Here is a 23,604-nt window from a genome sequence, read left to right as displayed (position 1 = left end):
TCCCATGCTATATATACATCATGTAGTGAAGGGTGATTAGAAAGATATAATAAATCTTAGTTGTGAGGTTTTGATAAAGGTGTTGGTGTTAACTGTAAGACAGTTAGTTATATAAACCTTTGCTAACATTTCCTAGTACTGCACTGTTTTCGATGAATAGGAACAAGACTGAGTTGGTTGACTTCAACCTTCGATTTTGGTGTTGTTCTAAGGTGCCACATGCTGACTTGTCCTCCAAAAAGTCCCATGTGTCTTGTTTGAAGAGAGCTTGGCTCTAGGAAACAACCTCTAGATTTTCACATCAAAACCAAGAATCAAGCCCCATAATGGGCACCCCGCTGTGGGCAAGAATTAGAGGGAATAACCCCCACCAGCAAGCTTACGTCTCTAAATGCACAGGCCTTGGAGAAGGGGATCGAGGCTGTAGAGCACATAAGGTAGGAGAGCGAGTGCAGCATAAGAGGGAAAAAGGTGAGGGAGGGCATGTAAACCAGGGGTGGGTGGGTAATTAATTTTCCAAAGGGGCTGCCTTATAAGAAACTACAATAGTTGTTGAGGCCACCGTGCTGACCCAAACTTTGTTGCATATTAATTTAAAATGTTTATTCAAAGCATTGAATTGTTCTTGTTTTACTTGGCTGCCGCTTGTGTAGACTGCGCTATAAAATTTCAGCATAACAAATATAAACTCTTGTTAGTTACAGCATTAATTGATCATAAAATTTGGTGTGATCTGGAAAATCTCAAGAATAAACAAAGTGAGTCTGCGAAAGCTAATGCCACACAAAAACTACTTTTTTCTTTCATATTTTTATTTAACAAAAAAAACCCCCAAACATTTTAAACACTCATGCATTAAATGAATGATTGGCACCGATAAAAACACAATGCTTCAGCATTTCAACTTGGTTGAGTTGGAACTTTGACTGTCCTTTTCCAGAACATACCTTGTCATCTTGAGACATTATTCTGTTGTTCAATGACTTCTTTTTTTGTATTGTTGCGCTTGCAACTCAGTGTGCTATAGAACACTTTAGAATGAAAAAAAGGAAAGATAAATCTCAAAAATCTCTCCTGAATGCGATTCAAATTTTGACCATGTTGCCCAGCCTAAAAAAACTATTTTGAGCTTTAACTGTTGTGTACAGGAGTTGCCTAAGCAACACAGTACAACAGAAAACTTAAATTCTTATTCAAAATATAACTTTTTGATTTATTTCTCCATTAATAATTGTCCTTTCATCAATCGTTGGTATTATAACTGCAACAATGAATAAGTACAATTGACTAGTAATGATGACTGTTGTTTTGTTCACTCACAATTTATTATTTCAGTTTCTGTCATATTGGTGTGAATGTAGAACTCCTGCTGTCTGCACCTTCATCTCTTCGAGGTGTTGTAGCATGATTTTAAGCATTTGTAGTCATTATTTAAAGTGATTTGTATTTCAATTGTGGGCCAAACCCTGTTTGAAATATCATAGGGATTTTGCATTGATCTACTATTAGCATCCATTCTACTACTGAGATGTAAACTGTGGGCCAAACCTTGTTTGAATTAACAGAGGGATTTTGCATTGATCTATTAGCATTCATTCTATTACCGAGATGTAAACTGTATGCATTAATATAGAAATATACAAGCACTGTATTTAATTTTGTTGTACATTTAGTTTAAAATACACACAGCATGCCATAAAATGCTTCATAAAGCTTTAATAAAACAGAAAAATAAAAACACTCATTAAATTTAAATGAAATGCACTATATAAATGAGTTGAAAGACAATAATTGCAAAACCTATATTGTCATAGTACATTTTAAATATATCATTGACACAAACGAGTAATTATACTTCTCAGTTCTCCTGTGTGGTTTGTTTTCAATTTTTTTAAAAGAGAGGAAGACCAATGGGAAAATGGATTGATGCTGTGATAAAATGTTAGTCGTTTGTCTTAGAGAAGAGAATGCAAAATATAGGCTCTCGTGGAAACAGATGACCTACTGTTTTGGCCACTAATATAACAAGACAAAAGGGAAAAGGAGGTGTATTATAACCAAAAATAAGATTGCACAACAAAAAAGATCTGGAATAACTATGTGTTGCTTCATTGTGCTCACAGGATGGTCAACATTGTGGTTGACACCGTGCGTGATTTCTTGCCTTCATTCATGCATGTGAGTGTGTGACAGACATTAAACAGGACAGAGGGCCTCTGCGGAGACAGACGGCAGTCAGTGCCTGCAGCAAGCTCAGAGCTCACGGGTAATGTATACTCACTACTCACTATACCAAAGAGAAGGTGACATGAGTCAACCCCATCCTGACAAAGCAGCAGAGATAATAGTGGGCTTTGATTTCGCACAATAGGTCTTGCCAATAAAAAAGGAAGCGTGTCACGATAACAGCTTATTTTACAGTTCTTTCAGGGAAACAATAATCAGATGCTATGGAGCTGGAATTACTTAAATCATAAATAGGGTGTGCTAAATTGCATCTTTGAGCTAAGATATTGTGCACACTGTTGGCCGGTGTGTTGTATAATTTACTGTGTGTTAATTATCTTTCATTCTTTTCGCGGTGTAAATTTAAATGACCTGTAACCACCACAGGCATCGGAAAACTGTAGGCAAAGTAGCTTTGGTTCTTATTTAATCTTTTCAAAAACCCATTTTGACAGTTTGATATATTTTTTTAATAGTTTTGTTAGTTGTGTGTGGTGACTGTGGTACCGTATGAACTGAATCTAGACCAGAGGTGTCAAACCGAAGGCCTGTTGGGGGGTCTGATCTGGCTCGTGGAGTTGTTCTGACTGTCAGGCACTTTGTAGATGATTCATATATTACGTACGGAATCAGATGCTTTTATTTTTTGGACGCAGCCACCAGAAAAACAGAATTTTGTGAGGTGTGTAATTGTGTGTGCGCTATTGCACTGCGCTCAATTTCTTATCTGGAGTCATGTTTCTTCGTTCTTTGTAGTGAAAATGGCAACATCAATGGCAGCCAAAGAGTTAACAGGTAACCTTAAAATACCCCAAACTACAGAACAACAGAAAATGTCCAAAAATGAACAGAAAGTGACCAATGAATAAAAAGAAATTCCCCCAAAACCAATAGAAAATGATGCTGTGTGTGTTATCGTTGACAATGATTGATGTCCAGTTCACTTAAACTGGCCGTGAATTCTCATCTTTCAGTGACATTGACGGTGCTAGATGTCCAATCAATTTTGAATGGACGTTTGCCCATTCCCCTCTCCCAGTCAAAATGGAATGAACATCTATGGTCATCAATGGGTGACAGAAAGTTAACTTTTTTGCCCCAAAATAAACTGGACAGACCGATATGAGAGCTTGTAGTTTCACACCTTTGCCTTAGACAAGTACAATATACCATGTTTACTGTCACAGGATGGTGGACTTACTCTACAGACAAAATGCATTAGACTAAATGTATTTAGGTTATGAATGCCCAGAAAGCTACATTTTAAAGGGAATATATACATTTTAAAGTTGCTACAGTTGTGCCAAAGTGTTTATTTGGCATAAAATTGCTTACATTACAGGCTTAATTGGATGGGAGGATCCACATAGCCAAAAAATGTGCATAACTCAGTGCCTGTTCTGATTTAAACACATTGACGAATGTAGCCCAAAATCAATTTTAATGCACCTCCAGGCGTCATTTGGCAGGCACAATTTTGGGCTTCCACATCATGCCCAATGTGAAAACCTTCACTAAACCAAACCCTATATTCGATCAATAAATTAGGAAAGTAATTTTAACTAGGTTAATGCATTGTTACATGCTTCTTCTTATTAAGAATGGTGAAAAATAACAGTAGAACACAGGAGAGTTGCAGAGATTGTATCAATAACTTGACTTACAATTATGTGACCAGGGTGGTGTTGTTGCGTGTGGGATGAATGGGTAAGAAAGGTTCAGGTTAATTTTGTACTTTATTAAAGTGTGAGCTGGCATTCATGAGTGCAGGACTACGATCCTAACTTTTCCTTGTTGACATGTGTAGGTGAAATGAGAAGTCTGAGCATGAAATCAAGAGAAAGTGTCTTTATAGTAGAATAAACGCATTATTGTATTGTTAGAAAGGTCAGCTGTATACTTATATTGTATCAGACTGGCGGTGATCACCCTTTGCTGCATACATATCTCTGAGGTATTGAGCAGGCACACTAATAGCTTTGATATATGGACTACAGGACTCCCTGAAGAGGTCAATACCATAGCACTTTGTCTCTATGAGCAATGACCCTCTCAAGCTCCATTTAGAAGCTTTATGTCTGCTGGAAATACTTCAGATTGGGCATTGTACCTGAAAGCTAATCAGCGGTGACTTTGCATTAGGGATGCTACGACCCACCTCATCCAGACAGTTGGACAGTTTTTTTTGTATTAGTTTTTTTTCACAGTGGGGTTTATATGGATAATGCAATGCTAATTAATAAATATGCCAAACTTTTAAGGGTTCGAGGGGAATCATTCCATCATTCTTCCTTTTCCTGTAGTGGAGGGGCTGTTGTTGCTGATGTTTTTCGTTCAAACAATTTCAGTAAAATAATGACAATCTTGCTTTGTCTGAAAAGAATAATTATTGTGACATTTTACACTGACTTCCTACTTATCTCTGTAGTTCACGCAACTCTTAATATCGGTGTATTAAAAACAATCAGCATTTCTGCAAAGTAGCATATTGCCATAATGGTTTGCATGCCATCATTTTTTCTCATGTAAATATGCCACTGCAACTGGTGAAAATGAATGCATTTTCTAATTGCATATGCAGTGTTGTCACTCACGGCTTTAATAAATCATTAGTTTTTATATTAAAACACATTGCAGAACATTTCAATGTCGTGGGATGAGAAACACGACTGCAGTAATTGAAAGGAGCTGAAAGAAGTCACTTAACATGACTCAAATTAGCAGGGCAATGACTCTATGGTTTATAAGTGTTTCATCATTATGCAATTGCATAATGACAGTCACTGAGTTTCTTAATAATAGAGATTCAGCAACATATTTTTGGAACATGTCAGTAGTTCTCTGTAAGAGGGACTAAAATTAATTTTGAAGTAGCAGATATAATGGAAAACCACTAATAAAACTAGAACATCCGTTCTGGACAACTTTTTATCCAATGCATTCGAACAAGGTTGCAGTCCATTCTGCATATATTGATTTGGAAGTAACCTTTGGTGTGAAATATCAAGGAGGCTAAATTCTCTCCATAAACAGTAATATGACCGATCATTTTCTCTAGCATTCTTCAATGACACACTTTCAGTCATTCATCTTCCATACCACTTTTTCTCACAAGGATTGTGGGGGCTGCCGGAGCCTATCCCAGCTGACTTGGAGCAAAAGGCAGACGACTCCTCTGACTGGTCGCCAGTCAGTTGCATGGCACGCAGTGAGACTGACAACCATCTCACACCCACAATCACACGGCCACCGAGCGGGAAACGGTCAGGCGTGTGAGCCCATCCCAGCTGACTTCAGGCCGGATGTAGGGGACACGCTTATTCGGTGGCCAGCTGATCGCAGGGCAGTTACACTCCCAGTCATACCTTGGGGCAATTCAGTGTCCAACCAGCCTACCATGCATGTTTTTCGAATGTGGGAGGAAACTGGTGTACCTGGAGAAAACCCACACAGGCCTGGAGAGAACATGCAAACTCCACACAGGGAGGACTGACCTAGATTTGAACTGTGGACCCCAAAACTGTGAGGCTGACATGCTAACCATTCATCCGCCGGGCTGTGCTTACTCTATTATACTATACTCTATAGCTGTACTTGGTACTATTTTCCTCTCGCTTTCCTCTTCAAGCCAGTGCATTTTTTTTGAATTATTTTTTTTTATCTATCTGCACCCGTTAACCCTTTTTCCTCTTTGTTGTCCTTTCCATTCTCTCACCTTTACTCACTTCTACCCTCCCACCTCACATTCACAGAGTCTGTATTCTCCTTTGTGGCTGTGCTGAGTGATTAAGTGGATGCCCTTCAAGCCATGGAGGAGATGGACAGTAAACCCTACCAGCCGCTGTCTAAGGGCCGCCATGAAATGGAGATGTCTTACACTAGTTCGTCTGATGAGAGCGAGGACGGCCGCGCCCACCACCGCTCTTACACCTCACGTGAAACCCTGCCTGACTACACGCATGAGCTACGCCTCACACTTGGATCCCACCGTGAAAGACAGAACAACTACAACCAAACCCAGCCAGGTATGCCAAGTGCCCAAGGCATGTAGAGAGGTACAGCATGTATTTTACCTGCAAATGCAAACTGAAAGCTTCAGTGGAGCTGGCTCTAGAGTAAAAAAAGGCACACACACACACCTACGCACACACACTTACTCACAGGTTCTTAAACGGACCTCTGTGAATTACCTATTACATTGTACAATGAGACAGAAGGACAGTCGGAGGCAGCCAATTACCTCTCCTCCATGGAGGTAATATTTCCCTCCCACAGCTAAACTGGGTCAGCCTCGATCCTCTTTGCCCTCACCTGGGGTGAAACACCACCCTTCATTACACACACACACACACACACACACACACACACACACACACACACACACACACACACACACACACACACGCACGCATGAGGTAATGCTGACACATACACACTGAGAAATTCTTCCCTGCCGATGACAGGAGAAATGGGCCAGTGCGTGCTGTGATGGATGGCCTTTATGCAGGTCATGCATGGTGTTAAGAGAGAAGCTGTACCTCATCAGGAGTGTGCTGCTGTCTAGGGTTCATGGTGATCAATAGATGAACTCCCTGCCACCCTAATGCCCTGCTTTTCTCCGACACCATCACAACATACTATCAAGCAACATTACCCATCCAAAATCTTTACAATTATTTGGAAGAGTTTTCCCAAGATTACATACATTAAAAACTGCCTACTGTTATTTGGTCATATTTGTCAAAATGCAACCACCCACGTTGGCCGATATCTATGGTTGATGTTTGCCAGTGTTTGTATGTTTTAATTTTTATCTCTTTTTTTTAAAGAAAAAAACATCCATTCCTCACCATTTGATGCTGATGATATGCATCAACGTCATATGGTGAGGTGCAAAGATCCCCCCAAAGCAGCCTTTCAAATGTCAATGACAGCCGCTGATATGAAGCACATCTGTTCATCTTTGGGCAACAGAGTTGATAGCCTACCTAAGTAACCAACTGTTAAGAGGGGCATCACTTCCAGTGATATTTTTAATGGATGACAAGGATCAGGCAATTCATCCTATTCCCCAAGCATATTATTTGCATTTTCTGTCATGTGTGGCTGCCTCTCTTTCCTTTTCATTTTTCTATTTTCTGTTGTCACTTTTTGTAACATTAAAAGTACATACCACCCAGTCTTCCAAGGGAGAAATATGTGGTAGGTATGAAATGCTGAGGTCAAGCAAGAAGCTTTATCAGATTCTGTGCCAGTAAATACGGCTGCTGACCACAATGATTTCCTTTGTGTCAAGTCAGCATAACACAAAATCATCACTGACCATAATCGGTTTTGTTTTGATTACTTTTTGAATGAAAGGAAAATTTAAGCAAAATGTACATTTGCGTTGTTTACACTTCACCGTGATTAAATGCAATCTTAGATTAGGCAAAGAGCCTTATTCACATTTTCATAGGATTAATTTACATACTATTAGGACTGTGCAAAACACTTGTTATTGCTGTTAATTATTATACCACTGTAGAGTCTTTTAAAGTTTAATTACGGCATAAATTTATTTTATACAGTGCATATGATTTTAAGTAAAGGTCATTATTTTTAAACCGTATTGTTCATCCAGCAGCCAGGTGGAGCAAGTGGTTAGCACATCCGCCTCACAGCTCTGGGGTCCTGGGTTCAAGTCCAGGTCGGTCCACCTGTGTAGAGTTTGCATGTTCTCGCCGGGCCTGTGTGGGTTTCCTCTGGGTACTCCGGTTTCCTGCCGCATTCCAAAAACATGCATGGTAGGCTGATTGAACACTCTAAATTGACCCTTGGTATGAGTGTTAGCATGAATGTTTGCGAGTCTCCTTGTGCCCTGCGATTGGCTGTCCACCAATTCAGGGTGTCCCCCGCTTCTGGCCCGGAGTCAGCTGGGATAGGCTCCAGCACCCCCTGTGACCATAATGAGGATGAAGCTGTTCAGAAAATGAGATGAGATTGTTCATCTATCCTATCTTTGGAGGATGTTTTCATTCATCCCATTATGTTTCTTTACTGATTCTTTGAGGACATATGAACATAAACATTCCTTGTGTGGTTATAGCTACAGTACATGTGTTAAATGAGCCCAAAGCAGATGTGTGTGTCATCTTTAGTAAACCTTCTTTAGCTTCATTCGTTTGAATTATAGCAGCTGGACAGCAAGATGGTGCTATTTAGAGAGGTTTAAGTGAGTGAATCAAACATAATCAAGTGGAACAAGTCCTTCTCACTTTATACTCATTGTGGAAATTGCACTCATGATCAAGCAAAATGTTAGTGTTTGTCTCAGTTAGATCACGGGCCAAACTTGGATATGTATCTATGAATCTACGAGTCTGTCTGTCCATCTATCTATCCAGCCACACATCCATCATAAATACACCACCTCATAAGATGGCATATGAATAATACATGCATTTGATCAACTCATTTTGTCAGCTATTATGTGCTAACAGCAGGACAGTTTGTTTCATCAAAAAATGGGAAAATGCTTTCATTTCAATTTGTAATTAAAAAAAGCATAGGCCTGGTTTCCAAAAAGGTTAAGATCAAATAGATTTTTCTCTGAAAAATTATAATGGATTAGGTTGCTTAAAAATCAAAATAAAACTTTATGAGGCTACATACACCCATCTTCAAAAGAATGCAAAGTGGTTCATTACATCTGTGAGGGCTCGTAATTTAGGCAGCGTATTCGTACCTCTACAGTCGTGGAAGTACACAGTGCTGCCAGAAAAGAATGAGGATATATGAGAAGGAAAGACCTCTAGAAGTAGGCAGCCAGTGATTACTGTAAGATTTTCAAATGATTGATGAAATGCCATGCTTTCAATCAGACCCCTCAAGTTTCATGAAAATTTGTCGTGTGGTCTGTGACAAGGAGCAGCTAGCGTCACTTCTGAGTCCGTTTGCCAATTCCTTGTTCACTCAAAGCGGAAAGATTACTATTTCCTCCCATGTTAACGCTTTATGTGACTGCTAGCTGCAATCTATAATGGGGTAAACCAAGAAGAATGCTTGAATTTAATCTACAAAAAAAGTTTTATTTATATTGCAATACCTGGAAAAAAAACTTTGTACTAGTAAAAAAAATCAATGACAATAAAAATCAAGCCAGTGAAAAATAATTTTAAAAAACGTACTATTTTTAACGGATACAGTAGTGTGATAGAAACAGCAGCTTTTTTCATTCATTTATTATAGCAATTACTCACCAGAGTTGTGGGGGGTGTTGGAGCTTACCCTATCTAACTATGGGTACCAGGCAGGGGACACCCTGAATTGGTGGCCAGCCACTCGCAGGGCACATGAAGACGGACAACCATTCACGCTCACACTTATAAATAGGGGACAATTGAGTGTTCAACTAGCCTATCCTGCATGTTTTTGGGATGTGGGAGGAAACCGTAGTACCCAGAGAAAGCCCACGCAAGCCTGGAGAGAAAATATGAACTCCACACAGTGAGGACCAACCTGGGATTGAACCCTTGAGCCCAAAACTGTGAGGCCAACATGCTAGCCACTCAGTCGGGGGGTTGCAGCCGGGATCCCCTTTTATAAAAAATAACAAAACCACAAAAAACCCAAATCCTAGTCTTCTGAGACTGGCAATTTTAGCATTATTAATTCCAATAAAGCATTGAAATAATAATAAGAATTGTAATACATTTATTTGCCATCTACATTATTCAATTTGGCCAAGTTTTGATTTTAATTAATGCCATGATTATTTTTAATTTACACTGACACCATAACCTGCTTAAATTATGTTTTTTAACCCACCAGATAACTTCCCCAAAACAAGTGCATCTCAATTGAGTAGAGGTATAACAAGAGAACTAACACCGTTTATCAGATGTTCCCAGATAACGGGTTGATTCTCAGGATTGGAGAGCATTCTAATACTTGAAAGCATGCAAGGCTCAATTTTTCCTTCAGTCTGAGTCAATATTAATAAGGTTTGATCTTTATCTGATCTCTTCACCCCACCAAGGAGAATATAGATGAGATCAGTGCTCTGTTTGAGCAGCGGTTCAATACATCTCAAGTTCAATAACACATATCAGATAGTCGGAACAGTTTCTGGTTTCTTAGCTAAAGTTTAGGAATAATCAAGGCTAGCATTTCGACCTTTAAACCTCCAAAATGTTTTTATATTTGAAATCCTTCCTCTTCATCTGCATTCAATTTTGTGAATCATAGTAATTTTGTGGCAACATATAAAAAATCGAGTTCAGAGATTTATTCAGTCATTTTGCATTCCGTGCATCCACACAAGGCTGGAGCCTCTCTTAGCCAACCATGGGCAGTAGGTGGGTTACACCTAGAATTGGTTGCTAGCAAACCACAGGGCACAAGGAGGGAGACGGACAACCGTTCACGCTAACACTTACACAGAATTCAGATGGTTCAACTAGCCTAGCATGCATGTTTTTGGGATGTGGGAAGAACCCATTATACCCAGAGAAAACCCATGCAGGCATGGGAGAACATCCGAACAGGAAGGTTGGAACTCTCGATCCCAAACATATGAGAATGAGCTAAGCTCTCCTCCATTATGCCACCAGAGATTTATTAAGTTTGAAAACATCAACAATATTATTTTATCATGCCATTCGTTTGACAAAAGCATGCATACACTTGTCAGAATTACAAATAAAAAGACGATATTGTTTTTTTCTCTCATTAATACGGTTCCTTGTATATGTAAGGTTTTGTTCTTAAATGTCTTATTTTTTTGCTTATAGTTAATCCCGATAATTTGCAGGGGAACTCAAAGGTCATCGTTTGCCCTTTAAAATATTGAATATTGGAAAAGGTATGTTTCCTGGTGGTTTGTTTGTCTTAAGTGAACAGCTGGTCAGCAAACCTGCTGAAGCAAAGAACAAACACATTCCAGAATCACTGGCTTTGCTCCCGTCAGGCTCTCAATCTGCCTTTCCATCTATTGTTTTGTAGATTTAGATTTCTGCAAAGCTGGTCAGATGAATAGTCCAGATTTCATCCACCAACAGAAGAAGCAGCATCATGAGCATCAAGAAAAGGACGAAGCATTATGCCCTGGACCCAATGCTCACATCCACAGTCATGGCTACTCCTTGGGCGTAGGTTCAGATGTGGACACTGAGCCAGAAGTGGATCCCTCACCTGGTCATGGCCTACAGCACATGTGGATGCATGGTTTGAAGTCTGAGCAGAGCTCTTGTCTGACGAGCCGTGCCAACTCTGCCCTGTCTCTCACTGACACGGAGCATGACAGGAAATCTGAACCTGATAATGGTGAGTGATAAAACCTCTTTTCACTCTCTATAAGGAGATTGTCTATCAAAGCTAGAGGAGATAGAAATTTAGCAACGCATAGTGCAGCTTTGAAGGTGCATTACTGTGCATGTAAGTACCGTGGAGCCCATTCTGAGAACCAGCAGCTTCTGTAATTTTCTCCATAAGTGCATTTTCAATAGACCTCATATTTCTTACTAAGGTGAATATAAATCCTTGTGAAAAACCAAAACATCAAACCGTTTTTGTGGCTTACGTTACAGCCTTAATCTCATATAATAGTGAAAATGTTTTAAAACCTGATGTTGCTTTAATGACTCCACGTGGGAGAATACAGAATCTCACTGGCCACCAGCACAAAGATTAAACCTGGGGATGGTGTGGTCTTGGATGAGGGATGGATATTTTGGAAAGTCTAATGATGAACTTTGCTTTTGGAGACGATTGGCTTGCCACTGAAAACTAAGAGATTTGGCCTTAGTTTTTTCCAGATTTTTTTTAACACTTGAAAATGAATCTTTCACCAACTATTGGTAGATGCCGTTTACCTCAGAGGGAAGTATTTATGTTACAAGAAGGGAGATGTTGTGAGGTTAAGGTAAAGAAATGAGTCCAACTGGAAGGAGCTTGGAATTGAGCCAGCTATCTGTCTTGCACTGGCAGGCTTGGCACCCTGCAGATGGAGAGTTAGTTAGAGGTGTGCACAAACAAAGACAGAGCTCTCCAACTCATCCCCAAGGGCACTGTCTGTTTATGTGCTGCAAAAAAGTGGAACGTATTCAAAGGCTGAGGATAACATAAACGTAGGAGAAAGTAAGAATAAAAAGGAGAGGAAAAATGTAGAGACGGTGCAAACAAAAATGTTAATGAAGGACTAGAAATGGTAATACAATGGTGTCGTTAGAATTTGAATAAAAAAAAGAATGGGAGGTTGGAAGAATGGGTAAAAAGAACACTGTTAAACAAATAGTGTTGCAGCAGAGTCGATATTTTTTTTTGTAAAAATTCGAGAGGAACAATTTTATATTGTGCTTGTTTTTGTTTGTGATGCACCCAAGGGTGCACTTTAATGACTGATTGAAAATGGAGTCTGCCTAATGCAAAATCACACAGCGGAAGAGGAGCGAATGCGAGTATGGGAGTGAAAGTGGTTGCAGCATTAGTCACCAATCAATTTGTGATGGCTGTGTGCATATAGAGCAAAATCATTACTATTTGAGATGAGACACTCTGTCTTTATCTGGGATCAAAAACATAGAAAGGGAGACATGCGAAAGATAAGAACAAAAAGCGGTAAAAGTGGGAGAGGTGAGAGAAGATTGAAATGTGTAAATCAATTAGCTTAACTGCTGTGGTGCATCATAAAATCTGGTTAGTGCATAGTTTTTATAAGTCACATGAAGGACTAAATGTCCAGTGACCTCCTGAATCCGACACATTCAGTCTGTCTCTTCTACTTACTTAGACTCCTACATCACCCATCACTTGAATTGCAATCTGTTACTTGGCAACCTTTATTCATCTGCTCTCATTCATCCTCATCCACTTCCTGTCCATCTCACTGTGACACGTGGCCAGGTGTGTCCATGTGTGACGTCCTCTAATAGGAAATGCATTTTGGATGTCACACTTTTCTGAACAACAAAGTCTAATACTCTGGTTGCCTTGATATTAATGGTAAGAGCTAATTGGGGTGGGGGATTAATCTAAAATAAATAATAATATTAATAATAAGATCAGTTAAGTGTATAGGGCCGAAAATCGGAAATGTTACATTGCTGCCAAAATGCAAGTGAATTCTAAGTCCAGCAGATTTCCATCCTTTTTTTTGTCTCTGCAGCAATCTCCTACCCAAATCCATTTATGATGTCAAGTTAAAATTGTCAGAAATCCGTTTGGTCCTCGGCTGATTGAAAGTGGCAAACCAATTTTGTCAGTAAATGAGTTGTTGGTGCATGTGTACTGAGAAAAATGGAGAAACAAAGCAAAAGATTGAGATCAGAAGATACAATAGATGTATGCACATATTGTTTTATATCTATATGTATGATTGGGGTAAAAATATTTAAAAACGTATGTACGCATGTGTCTTTGGTAGTTGTATTCCCAACTGTGATAGCTCCCTTGAAGGTGGCTGTAAGCATTCCAGTGTATCTTTCTAGCTAGGAGTTAAGTCATGACTACCTCGTGAAAATATGAACCTCACTATATTAATGACAAAGATTGCAGTGGTGGAGTTGAGGAGATTGATTGGCAGCACAACAGACAAAATAAGGTTCCGCTACAGTCCATCACTGACACTCACACAGGGACATGCGCAGTGCATGTACAATGTTATGACCAGAAAAAAAGCCTTGCTGTTGAATTATCAGATGTGTTGTGATGTGTACTGTGATTGGATAACTATTTAATAACCGCATATGAGACACTTAGCCAACAAAAACCTTTAGGCATTCATTGAAACACATTGTATATCACCAGTAAGAAACTGTTTGTAGATTTATACAGCGGTGTGCTAAAGTCCTTCCATCCATCTGGTTATGTAATTGTGCCACTCTGATTGCACCCTTTAGCAAAATTAATGTGATGCAATGGCATTAAAATACATGTTGAGGCATATAATTCAAGAGGAAATTGCACCAGTTCAACTACATTTGATGCCACTGAATTGAATTACTAAAATGGGGAAGAAAAACACTACTGTGGAATATGGGTTGCAACACTTGCAATGCTAAGTGACCCGTTTTTATTCATAATTTGTCAAGTCTAATGGCTATCTTCATGGACTCACTTAACTCTACTTTTTGCACTCACACCTTGGCGTGGTGCAGACTACCTTCGGCATTTGACACAATTTTCTTTTCATGATTCGTTTTCTAAACAGATTTATTATAAAACCTCTGCAAATTCCATCAAATCTGAGTTTCTTTCAAATAATGCAATTACCTTTTTTACAATATGAGCACCCAATGTGGATTGGCTCCTTCCAGGAGTATTTTATCTTTTAAAACGTGATGTGTCTCTCATATTTTCTACATCTCAATGCCAAATCAATAAACTTTACTAGTTTCATTTTTCCACTTCTGCTATATTGGAGCCAATGGTTGAAGGAAACTGGGTTTTGAAATTGCCTTAACCATAGAATTCCTAGCCATTGTCATATTGTTTGAATAAACAAAAAAGGTGAAAACTGTACGAGTAAAGGGCATTAGGAGCACTTTTTTTTTTTTTTTTTTTACAAAATTCCTGGAAATGTCAGTTAAGTCTTGTTAAGCAGTGTGAATGAGAAGGATTTTACTTTTTCTATTTTCTATTTCTACTTTTGAAGACACAAATCTTCTTTTTGGCATTACTGCGATCCAGATAACTTCCGTGAGCCATGAATATACAACACTCTTAGAGATAAAGACAACTACAGATGTGCCAATCAAACCATACAAGCATGCATACAGACATGCTCATGTTCCATCCGATATATCTTTTAAGTTCCCTTGTGTGATTGTATGTGTCTGTGCCTGTGTGAGTGGCAGTCTAAGTGGCAACAGTGGACAAACAGCCACATGCTCAAACTCCCTTTTTGCCTTTCCAAGGCCCTGGGGGGTTGCAGTAATGGATTTGTCTATTAGCTCGTAAAGAACATTGCTCAGTGCCATATCGATCATCTGAGCTGTAACGTTTAGGGTCTTTAAGTTGTAGAGTTGATCTAGTGGTACACAGACTCCCCTGGCTATTTTACTAGAGTGAGAGATGATCAACTTAACCTTGGTGCCATGCTTGGCCAAGGGAAACACTATAAACCCGTCCGTCCACTACAGCCAGAAACCGTTTTTATTAAACCTGCCGATCAGGCATCCAGGAGTAGCTGCTAGGCTTATGTGGTTCGACCATACGTTGGATTGCAGCAGCGATTTGATCTTTTGCTTCTCTATTGGTGGTTTCATCACAAAGCCATGTTGACTAGCTGTCAAAAAAGAAATAAAAATAGACTTTTCTAATGATGACCCTTTACAATCGACTGGTCCAAAAGAAAGTTTACTGGACTGCACTGGTCCTTGATGGGCATTTCTTCGTTCTTGTATTCATATATGAGAGACAGAGACTATATTTTTGCCCCCTCCCCTCAGCCTTTCCCTGTGTGTGTGCGATTTTAAACACACCACTCTATTATCATCTTGCTGCCATGGCAACGTCATTGAATCAGAACATCAGTCGCAGCTTTCATTTCATGCTATCCACTGCCTGCCTACAGGCTGTCTGTATACATAAACTCTGCGATAGAAACATCTCAGAAACTTGCCACTACCTGCCAATTTCCCCAAGTGTTCCTATAGCTATAGCTCTACAATCACCTACACAGTGGAGGAGGTTAAACACTGGCTGCTTTTAAACAAACAATGGCATAAGCGGGCCTTGAACTACTTTTAGCTTAAAGCTCTTTTATGGTATTAACATGTGCGTAGAGCAGGTTGGGTGACACACAAAAACACTGAAAGCTGAAAGAAACAATAGCCCTGATAGTGTGCTGAAGGATTAGTGAAATTTGGAGTGGTTTATGGTGAAGAACAGGGGCTAAATGGGGGTGGAGGACACAGAAGTGCATGTATGGTCACGCACACACATGTTCTCAGAAACCCACATACTCTTTTCTGTGGGGTGCTGTGTGTGCAATGGGCTTGGATGAGTGTGTTCTTTGGAAAGGCATTAAAAAAATGCAACTCGATTGATGAAAAATAGCTTGCAGTATGAAACAAAGAGAAGAACATATAAAGCTGGTCCATCTCCCATCTTGTAATGATTTTAGAGGTCATTGTAAGTTTTGTGATAAATATTATAGGCAAGAAACATGTAGAACTGTTCATCTGACAAAAAACTCAGGGTGGATGACAATATTTTTTTAATCATTTATAATCATAGTTGGTTTAGTCTCTTGTCGTCATCATCACCCGGCACTCTGGTAGCTGTAGATGGATAATGCTCCACTGAGTTATACCCAACAATCTACCAGTACAAGCGCTGCTGGTTTCATTGCAAGTATAGTAATACCTTGACATACAAGTGCCCCAACATAAGAGAAATTTGAAATATGAGTAAAATTCCAAGCAAATATTTGGCTTGAGATACGAGACAAATTTTGAGATAGGAGCATCCTGTTTTTCGGTGTTATTTCGGAGGGTGGGAACAAATTAATTTGTATTTAGTTCATTTCTGTGGAAAAGGTTGATTTGAGATATGAGTAAATCAACATACGAGATCGGTCCCGGAATGCATGCAGCTTGTATCTCAAGGTATTACTGTATACACCAACATAAACGTACTGAGCTTCCGTTAATATACGATGGAAGAAAATGAATGCACTCAGTAAAACATTCCAATTACTTTTTCATGACCCACACAAACAGCAACTGAAAATTAACAGATTCGACAGCAATTAACTTCAATTACCATGCCCTGTGACGGACATCTTTGACTCACTGCAGGCATTGTTTTGCAACCGTTGTCACATTTGATGGTTAATTGAAAATTCAACAATAGGACTTAGGGAAACCCATTATTTGTTAGGGTTGATTAAGGTAAACATAAATTAAATAAGGGGAATTTTAATTTGGTTCCCATGATGAGGTAAGGGATTTGAGGGTCAAGAGAATCTGCATATGTAAATAAGTGTCAATTCCTTCAGGTCCGGTTTTAGCACCGCCTCCAAACAGTCTTTTTCCTCTCTTTACTAATGTTTATTTTCCTTTCCTTCTTTTTTCCTGGGTCTCTTCCTCTGCACACACGTGTTCATGTTGAAACATACGGGTACACACCATCTTCCACACTTTGGGCTCAGCTGTGCTGTCAACAATATAAATGGGATGCTTTTGTCAAGTGACATTGATGTGATGTATGCATGTGCTAAACGCTAAACCTCAACTCCCTGAAGATACTTGATAATATGCGGCTTGGCAGTTTGGTTTAGCACATCACTTTGATATTTTGAGTATTCTAATTTATTGGGAGGGCACTCGCATAAGTCATTTTTTTTAGTTTGCCTTTGTATTTTTGAATGCAGAGGAAATATTGTTGCATAACTAAATTGCCCCATTGGTAAAGATAATTTTGAATATGGGGAAGTGGTAAATTTGTAAAAGATCACATATATGCAATTTATTAGATCTATAGAACAAAGGCCATCCATAGTGTGGCCACCCAATTATTGTTCAAGATTATCATGCCTTAAAATAAAATGCTTTTTAAATAGTTTAGAATGCTGGTGAGAAATGTTTTGCGGTATTTTGGAAGAAGTGAGTACTTTTATCAATGTATTTTGTGCACTATAGTGTATATTTATATTTCGGCAGCAAACTGGAATTCAAACAATCATCATGTTGCAGTTGAACTTCTCAGGGTCATTGCAAAACCGCTTCCAATGTTTCACATAAAATGTGTGGTGTCAATCCAAACAGATGTTCAACCAACTCCTTGATTATTTGTGAGTGGCTGGGTTAATGTTTTTCATTATTTTCGTCAATTTTATGTGGGATTTTTTTTAAAATTAAACATCGAATCAAGCGACACTGATACAGACAAACACAAGTATCTTTTTATAACACCATTTTACATGGGTGAGAACATGCGTTCTGTAGGCACTCGTAAGGGGATTTGGAAATCTTGTTATAACCCTTCTTACTCTTGTATAATTACTATATATTGCTTTGACAGAGCACATCAAAATGAACTATTCTCTGATCAAGGACAGCAAGGAGGTAATCTTTTGTTCCCCAAGTGTGATGGAAGCCATTTCACTGTCATGTAAATTACAGCACGTTCTGGTTAGCAGCAGTGCAGTTCTTCATCTTGCATATAAAACCCTATTCTGCAACACTTCATCTGAAAAAGATAAGACACTGGTTAGGATAAAGATAAGGATGAAAAACAAGCGGAATTATGAATAAGTGTTAGTTTAATAATCAATAAAAGACATTCTAAATTAATGCATGCAAAAGATAACCTCTATGGGCAGTGTTTTTTCTCTGGTTTTATAAAAGCAATAGTTTGAATTAGACTTGAGTCCACATTGATGTGCAGGACCTACTTGATTGTCATGGATGCCCATTTTCAACAAATATTATCCATCAAATATTTAGTCAAGCCATCTATATAAATAGAATTTCATGATTCAAAATGCATGAGATGAAGCATGTGGGTGCCAGTTCAGATGAGAATGATGTGGCTGGTGTTTATCTTGTATGAAGGAGCCCTTATAACAAATGGTTGAATTGAGTAGCAGGTGCATGAACTTTAACCCCTTTACCCCTGAGAAAATTTAAGACTTAAGTGCACTTGATGGTCAGGAAAATATATTACTTCAAAGCTAAAAAAGCTTTAAAAAATATGGTGTGAGTTACTGTATTCTTTATATAGAATCAATTATTGTCAAAAATAAATTGGAATCTTCCTGGGGACCTTTTTGTTGTTGTTGTATACCCCTGGGTGTGTTGAAGGGACAAAAACATTGTGAGTTTTATACTGAGTGAATATGGTCCCTCTATTACTAACTTCACCACAGTCCCGGTGGCGTATTCAAGATACTGTTGCGTTTACTCATTGTTTTTGCTACAGTGATGGAACAAAGAGAATGGTAAGAGCCTTGAGTGGGGGCAAAGGGACATCCCCTATACCATTCACGAATGAGCAGTTCTCACCGAGTCTGTGTGATGGGTGGAGAGATGTGCAGCTCGGGGAAGTCTGTGTTTCAGCCAACTCGTACCTGTTCCACAACAATAATGGGGTTTGTGGTTGACAATAGTTGGTATGCTTTTAGGGCGAGCGTTGGAGTTGTGTCAGCACTAGAGAGAGTGGGAAAAGCAAAGGGAGGTTGAACGAAAAATAAGCCAATATCTGAAATGGCTGTCCTTGCCCTCAGTTGCCCTCCGTCAACTCCTCCCAATTATGCTTTCATCCTTGATTTATGCGAAGTCGGAGATGTAGCAGTATACTTCCATTTCACTGTTCTCAAGGAGACATGTAATTATGGGCATAAACACTTGAGTGTTATTCTGACTCTTTTCCAGTGAAACACCTATGGCCTTGTTTTTTTATTTAATTTTTTCTAATACATTTCCAACAACAAGTGAAATCTTAATTGCATAAGGTAACCCAAGTTCATGTAAAACGGATAACATTCACACTCTTCATACTTGGAACACAATGTGCTTTTTGAAGCAAGCACAAGAACATTATGAAACAGTGTTTAACAATCTTTGAGCCTTTATAATGCCTTTTTATTTCTTACATGTGAGGAAAAACTTAATCTGCAACCATTATCTGCTATTTCATTCTCCAAATCTCTGTTCAAATCTATTTGATTAGTACTTTTACAGATATGCAAGAATGTATAGAAATAGCACATCGATGTACGACTGAAAATGAATTAAAGAACACACACTGAAAAAACATCTTTAAAAGAATATTATTAACAAGTCAGGACAAGGTTGAAGTTCAGTGCAATGGAATGATACCTGTTTTTCTCCCTACAACCATTTTGCTTATGGGTTATTCTAATTTGGGACACCGGTGAGCTGGAGTTTATCCCCGCTTACTGAGGTGAGAACTGGTCCGGTTCTAGTCGCTATAAGCAAACATTTGTGATCTCATCCATTAGTGTTAATTTATAGGCTTGGGCAAGCATGCCATGGATTTTCAAGGAATGTGTTAGTAAACCAGCAAATAAATTGGAAACCTACAAGAACTAAGATTTCAACCACTTAATTTTATTATCCTGCGAGAGAAAATTCATCAATACACAGAACACTAAAAATTGAGTCGTAAAGGTTTAAAGAGTGCCCTGATATTTAAAGGTGACTCAACACTTGCAATTGAGAAGGTTCTCACATCCAAATGAATCTGATTTCATTATAGAATCCCATTTTTCTATATTGCTCAGAAAAACAAGTGTTTTGTGAGATGCATTTTGTATGCATAATCAGGAGAAGCTTAAAACTTAGTAATTTGACCGCTAGTTTTTGAGGAAATACATCTTCACTGTCAATATATGTACATACACTCACAAAATGAATTCTTAGGGGTTTAAACTGTTCCTCTAATCTGACAGGATTTGAATAAATATTCACAACATACATGGTAGCAGCAAGTAACCTTCCATAGAGCTTTGTCATCAATGCAGATCTACAATGTGTTATTTGACAAACAAAGCACCACACTGAAGTTGGTTATTTCTTATGTTCAAATCTTATTTGGCAAGTGGAATATTAATGAGTAACATATTTTGACTAGTGCTGGCTCAAATGTATTATTGGATTTAAAAAAAATAGACGTGTATTTATGTAAATCAGACGCTCGCTGCCTAAAGGGTTTATCTTTGGAAGTGTGGTTCTTTCCTTCCAAAAGCCCAAAACATAATGGGACTGGTGTCTTCAATTGATTTAAAAAAAACAGAAGTAATTTCACTTTAGGGTTACTTTAATCAAATACAGTGAGGATATAACAAAACATAGAATTTAATAATAAACAAACAATAAAATAATGAGTTTTTTTTCTGTAGCCGTCAATGTTGCAGGTTTGCTCTCAATAAATAGGACACCACATATTTACAAGATACATGTGAACTCACTGTCCACAAATCCTTGTAGAGGAATGGTGGCTGAATGAACAATCTATTACATTTCCGTAACCAATTATATTTCAATCCATTCTGTTGATGATCTGGAAAAGGGTTCATTATTCTTTAACTTTGTGGGTCAACATGGTCCCATCAAAAGTGTCCAACCCCATCTGTGTTCTGCTTAGTGGTCATTTCGTTTCACCGTCAATGATCATTGTGCAATTCTTAGCAAAATACACACAAAAACAATATGACGTCAATCTCTAAAAATTTCCTACGGGCTGGAATTCACCCTACATACATTGCTTTCACCCCTATGAGGCTATACTGAAAAATTAAAGGATTTTGCATCTCAGAGTTCAAGGTCACTCGCGCGGATCTCTCAGTAACACCATGTAATGTAATACAATACAATTTAACGTGATAGAAGCATAGAGATGTTCAAGCACAAATAGTTGCTTTGCAATGGACATAATGTTCTGGGTAACATTATGTCTAGTTCCTGAAGTTTATGAAGGCACAGGGTCAAGGTTGTGTTCCAGCTATTCAGAATGCTATCATTCCACAGTACTTATATGAACACCTCTTTGGGAAATAGAGAATTCTCTGAGTTGTTAGGCCACTAAGAGCTGTGAGGAATCTGTCATTTTACATTAAACTTGCGTAGCATTTCTGCTTTTATGGTTTTAGTCTTCACCGGACAGAACATTATACATTTATGTATAGAACAGAGATGGGGCAGACTTGCTTCTCATTGAACGCACATTTAAAATCATCTGTGCCTGTGTGTGTGCATGTGAATCTGCAGCTATAGATAAGTCATCATTAAGCTACATTGCATTTCAATGTCCTCTTATATTGAACTATTTTTAAAGGAATATTGTTGAACGAAGCCAAAAACCAAAATAAGGATACCAAGGCAGACAAAGCCACCAGCACCGCTGAGATTATAGACCCGCACTCACATTAAAACAGTTGTAACCCAAACTCTTTAGAAATATCCTAACTCAAATAAATTTGTCAAGTTACATTAACTATAAATTTAAAACAATTCCCAGACTCAAGTGTTGATAGCATAATACAAATTGCTTGTCATGCAAAATCATTTGGTAAATTTTCACACAAATATTGTCACGCTCTGGATTTTCAGTGTAACTCTAGTTATGATGACTTGATGATTACGATGTTTTTTCCCCCTCGTTATTGATGCTATTAAGTTTATAATCTTGTTAATGGCACTCAAACGTATAAATACATGAGCAAATAAATAGTAAAGCAATTGATCGTTATTATAGCCTGTCAAGAAAAAACAGTACTATATATATTCATTTGTTAAATAATTGATTCTTTGAGAAAGAAACCCCAATCCTTCAACTTTTTTACACCCCACTTATCCAGTCAATATGCCCAGGCCTACTCACTTAGGTGAGTCTGAAACGCCACCAAATACATGTTTCTGTCACAAGCCTTGTGTCAGCTTTTTTTACATGCACAAGGAAAATGGGGAAAGAACGGGTAATTCTGACAGTTGGAATCAATCCAGGCAGTTCTTAAATGTTTTACTGCCTTAATGGGCTTCCAGAAATAGATGCAGTGCTAATGTCCTCTGACTCTAGAAATAGGGGGCAAAATGTGTCTCTGTGTAGTTGTATGCTCAGAAGTTGTGTGTATGTTCGATCGTGTGTGGCTGCTCATGTGTGTGATTCAAATGGGCTTAAGTGAAGGATTCTCCCATGCAAATAAGGCCATTTAAATCCGGGACCCTTTTCCCCTCTATTTCAAAGGACAACCCACTATTCTCTATTTAGAGCAAGACTTTGACATCAGCTCCACGGAGAAATGTTGGAGTGGGCTTTGGTCTAGAGTGGCACACTACAGATTCTAAGGAGTCACCCACATTTCCCTTATACAATCTTGGATATCTTTTGCGATGTGAGATCCATAGCAAATTGTTAATGAGCTGCTTTTTAAATACAGACAGTCATCATGAACCAAGGACGCCCCGGTGGGAGTCCTGGGTTCAAATCCTGGCCCAAAGTCAGCTGAGATAGGCTCCAGCACCCTCCGCAACCCTAGTCAGGATGAAATGGTTCAGAAAATGAGATGCGATGAGATCATAAACCACCGGCTGGCTTGAGAATTGAGACGGAGTACTCAATATTGTGAGATTCCTGGCATTTGCTGTTTTCAGATAGCATTTGCTCCTTTAGAACATTTACCCATCTCCCAGCATGGTTCCTCTTTTCCAGACATACTCGGATTATTGATCTCGCAACTCCCTGTATCCTTAGCCCCAAGACAATCCATACAAAATGTATTAACTGTGGAGAGAACTACAATGTCCTCTGCAGCTTATCATATTATGGCCACAGAGAGCGGTATTTGTAAAGAGGCAACCTTTTTCATGGCCAGTGTGAATGGTCATTCTTGGAAAATGGTGCTGCATTTTGAAGTTATGGATTGTAAAG

General features: G+C 38.7%; 1 protein-coding gene across 1 annotated transcript in view; it reads left to right on the top strand.

Annotated features, from left to right (window-relative positions):
- The window catches only part of LOC144082296 (teneurin-1-like), a 138,291-nt gene that overhangs the window by 11,460 nt on the left and 103,227 nt on the right, over positions 1-23,604 (top strand). The window contains exons 2-3 of the mRNA XM_077609342.1: positions 5,979-6,251; positions 11,212-11,532. Of these exons, the coding sequence (XP_077465468.1) occupies positions 6,035-6,251; positions 11,212-11,532 (538 nt within the window). The 5' untranslated portion in view covers positions 5,979-6,034. The remainder of the gene's footprint in view (positions 1-5,978; positions 6,252-11,211; positions 11,533-23,604) is intronic.

This window comes from Stigmatopora argus, chromosome 9 (genome assembly GCF_051989625.1).
Source record: "Stigmatopora argus isolate UIUO_Sarg chromosome 9, RoL_Sarg_1.0, whole genome shotgun sequence".
Lineage (NCBI taxonomy): Eukaryota > Metazoa > Chordata > Actinopteri > Syngnathiformes > Syngnathidae > Stigmatopora > Stigmatopora argus.
This window is presented reverse-complemented; position numbering and strand designations above follow the sequence as displayed.